The sequence below is a fragment of the Arachis duranensis genome, chromosome 3 (assembly GCF_000817695.3).
Source record: "Arachis duranensis cultivar V14167 chromosome 3, aradu.V14167.gnm2.J7QH, whole genome shotgun sequence".
In the NCBI taxonomy this organism is placed as follows: Eukaryota; Viridiplantae; Streptophyta; class Magnoliopsida; order Fabales; family Fabaceae; genus Arachis; species Arachis duranensis.
In genome coordinates, this window is record NC_029774.3 from 65366440 (window position 1) to 65370882 (window position 4443).

General features: G+C 38.0%; 1 protein-coding gene across 1 annotated transcript; it reads left to right on the top strand.

The window, feature by feature from the left end:
* The first annotated feature begins 157 nt into the window (after positions 1–157).
* On the top strand, positions 158–850 carry LOC107479471 (uncharacterized). Its single transcript, XM_016099603.1, has one exon. It carries the CDS (start codon positions 158–160, stop codon positions 848–850), a length of 693 nt encoding a protein of 230 aa, XP_015955089.1.
* Positions 851–4443: the final 3593 nt, after the last annotated feature.

Here is a 4443-nt window from a genome sequence, read left to right on the forward strand (position 1 = left end):
GAGTTTTGTGTTGGATCGCTTTCCACACATCACTCCCAATTAGGAGAAACCTCAAAGACCGGATTCTTCTATCCACCTCGAGACAAGGATAAAGAGTCCAAGAAGAAAGAAGACCAACCTTCTGAGAAACCTAGAAAATACCACAACCACACCCTTCATGGATGTTTACCGGGAGATATGCAATATTGAGAAGATCCTACCGCCTCTCCCGATTAAACACAAGAGAGGAGGAAGTCAAAATGAGTATTGCGAATACCACCGAATCTACGGGCATTCTACCAATGAGTGCTATGACCTAAAGAATGTCATAGAAAAACTGGCACGAGAAGGAAGACTATACCGGTTCTTAGCCAGTAGAGCGGATGAACCAAAAATGAGTAGAAGGGATGAAGAGGTCGGACAAGTTGAATGTCCCCCTCATACCCCTAAGAGACATGTTCACATGATAAACAGAGGATTCGCAGGAGGAGGGATCTTTAAGTCATCCCGCAAAAGACACCTTAAAGAGGTGCATCATGTCGGAGATGGGGACAGGTCATCCGACCTCCCCATTATTACCTTCACTCAAGAAGACGCAGCATGCATCATACCGGGGCATGACGACCCCGTGTTCATTACCATCATACTCGCCAATGCTAATCTCCACCAAACATTGGTAGATCAAGGATGCTCCATGGATATCCTATTTAAATCCGCCTTTGACAAGTTCGGCCTACAGGAAAAAGAGCTCAGGGCATATCCAAATAGTTTGTTCGGGCTCGGAGACACCCCAATCCAGCCACTTGGGCACATCCCTCTGCACACAACATTTGGAAAAGGAACACGGTCTAGAACATTGAGCATAGACTAGATCGTAGTTGATGTGAGCTCTGTATATAATGCCCTCATAGGTCGAACCACGCTAAATCAGCTCGCCGCAATAGTCTCCACTCCACACTTATGCATAAAGTTTCCAACTACAGAAGGGATCGCTACTGTAAAGGGAGATCAAAAACTTGCGCGACGTTGTTACAATGAAAGTCTGAACCTTAAAGGCGACCCCAGATGAAAAGAAATCAACACTATAGAACACGGGAGAATCCGAGCTCACGAAGATCTATGCCCTCAATTGGAAGGTGAGACCGAAAAAGTTCAAATCGGAGAAACTCAAGACAAAACAACGAACATAGGGGCGAATCTAAAAGGAGACCTAAAGGAGCTACTAACAAAGCTCCTAAAGGATAATTCCGACCTTTTTGCATGGAAGACCGCGAACATGCCTGGCATTGATCCTGGCCTAATGTGCCATAGATTGACAGTATATCTCGGATCTCGACTAGTACAACAAAAGTGCAGGAAGCTCGGTCCTGAGAAATCACAAGCAATAGAAGAACAAGTACAAGCTTTGCTGGAGGCAGGGTTCATAAGGGAGGTAAAGTACCCATTATGGCTAGCCAATGTAGTATTAGTCAAGAAGTCAAATGGGAAGTGGTGGATGTGCATTGATTACACCAACCTCAACAAAGCCTGCCTAAAAGATCTCTACCCACTCCCGAACATAGACACACTAGTCGACACTTCATCGGGATATAAGTACCTTTCCTTCATGGATGCCTACTTGAGATACAATCAAATCCCGATGTATCAATCCGACCAGGAGAAAACCTCATTCCTAACCCCTAGAGCATACTAATGCTACATAGTCATGCCCTTTGGGTTCAAGAACGTAGGGGCTATATGATGAGCGGATAATTTATACGCTTTTTGGCATTGTTTTTAGGTAGTTTTTAGTAGGATCTAGCTACTTTTAGGGATGTTTTTATTAGTTTTTATGAAAAATTCACATTTCTGGACTTTACTATGAGTTTGTGTGTTTTTCTGTGATTTCAGGTATTTTCTGGCTGAAATTGAGGGACCTGAGCAAAAATCTGATTCAGGGTGAAAAAGGACTGCTGATGCTATTGGATTCTAACCTCCCTGCATTCGAAATAGATTTTCTGGAGCTACAGAACTTCAAATGATGCGCTATCAATTGCGTTGGAAAGTACACATCCAGAGCTTTCTAGCAATATATAATAGTCCATACTTTATTTGAGTTTAGATGACGCAAACTGTCATTCAACGCTAGTTCCATGCTGCATTCTGGAGTAAAAAGCCATAAACACGTCAAAAACCAGAGTTAAACGCCAAAAACACGTTACAACATGGCGTTCAACCCCAAGAGAAGCCTCTGCACGTGTAAAGCTCAAGCCCAGCCCAAGCACACACCAAAGTGGGCCCCGGGAGTGGATTTATGCACTAAGACTTATTTCTGTAAACCCTAGTAACTAGTTTAGTATAAATAGAACTTTTTACTACTGTACTGGGGGTCTTTTTCCCTAATTTTGAATTCATATGCCATTTGGCGAGGCTGGCCATTCGGCCATGCCTAGACCTTGTTCTTATGTATTTTCAATGGTGGAGTTTCTACACACCATAGATTAAGGTGTGGAGCTCTGCTGTTCCTCGAGTGTTAATGCAACTACTATTATTCTTCTATTCAATTCGGCTTATTCTTATTCTAAGATATTTGTTGCACTTCAACATGATGAATGTGATGATTCGTGACACTCATCATCATTCTCACCTATGAACGTGTGCCTGACAACCATTCCCGTTCTACCTTAAGATCAAGCGCATATCTCTTGGATTCCTTAATCAGAATCTTCGTGGTATAAACTAGAATTATTGGTGGCCATTCCTGAGATCCAGAAAGTCTAAACCTTGTTTGTGGTATTCCGAGTAGGATTTGGGAAGGGATGACTGTGACGAGCTTCAAACTCGCGAGTGTTGGGCGTAGTGACAGACACAAAAGAATCACTAGATTCTATTCCGACATGATCGAGAACCGACAGATGATAAGCCGTGCTGTGACAGAGCATTTGGACCATTTTCATTGAGAGGATGGAAAGTAGCCATTGACAACGGTGACGCCCTACATACAGCTTGCCATAGAAAGGAGTAAGAATGATTGGATGAAAGCAGTAGGAAAGTAGAGACTCAGAAGGAACAAAGCATCTCCATACACTTATCTGAAATTCCCACCAATGATTTACATAAGTATCTCTATCTCTATTTTATGCTTTATTTATCTTCATATTTGAAAACCATTATAACCATTATTATCCGCCTAACTGAGATTTACAAGATGACCATAGCTTGCTTCATACCAACAATCTCCGTGGGATCGACCCTTACTCACGTAAGGTATTACTTGGACGACTCAGTGCACTTGCTGGTTAGTTGTGCGAAGTTGTGACAAAGTGTGATTCACGTTTGAGAGCTCCAAGTCTATTGGCGCCATTGTTGATGATCACAATTTCGTGCACTAAGTTTTTGGGGCCGTTGCCGGGGATTGTTCGAGTTTGGACAACTGACGGTTCATCGTGTTGCTCAGATTAGGTAATTTTCTTTTCAAAAATCTTTCAAAATTTTTTTCTTTGTTTTTGTTTTTCAAAAAAAAAAATAATTTTCGAAAAAAATACATAAAAATTAATAAAATCATAAAAACCAAAATTATTTTGTGTTTCTTGTTTGAGTCTAGTGTTAATTTTTAAGTTTGGTGTCAATTGCATGTTTTAAAATTTGTGCATTTTTTCGAAAAAATTCATGCATGGTATTCTTCATGATCTTCAAGTTGTTCTTGGTAAGTCTTCTTGTTTGATCTTCATATTTTCTTGTTTTGTGTTTTTTGTTGTTTTTCATATGCATTTTTGCATTCATAGTGTCTAAGCATTGAAAATTTCTAAGTTTGGTGTCTTGCATGTTTTTGTTTTCTTGAAAATTTTTCAAAAATAAGTCCTGATGTTCATCTTGATCTTCAAAGTGTTCTTGGTGTTCATCTTGACATTCATAGTGTTCTTGCATGCATCATGTGTTTTGATCCATAATTTTTATGTTTTGGGTCATATTTGTGTTTTTCTCTCTCATCATTAAAAATTCAAAAAAAAAATAAAAAAATCTTTTCCTTATTTCTCTCATAAATTTCAAAATCTTTGGGTTGACTTAGTCAAAATTTTTAAAATAAGTTATTTCTTGTTAGTCAAGTCAAGATTTTAATTTTAAAAATCCTATCTTTTCAAAATCTTTTTCAAAAATGCTTTTTCATTTTTTTATTATTTTCAAAATTTTTAAAAAATTGATTTTCAAAATCTTTTTCTTAATTTCATTTCAAAATTTCGAAAACTTTACTAACAATTAATGTGATTGATTCAAAAATTTGAAGTTTGTTACTTTCTTGTTAAGAAATGTTCAATCTTTAAATTCTAGAATCATATCTTTTAGTTTCTTGTTAGTCAAGTAATCAAATTTTAATTTTAAAAAATGAAATCTTTTCCAAAATATCTTTTTCAATCATATCTTTTCAAAATATCTTTTAAAATCATATCTTTTTCAAAATCAATTTCAAAATCTTTTCTAACTTCT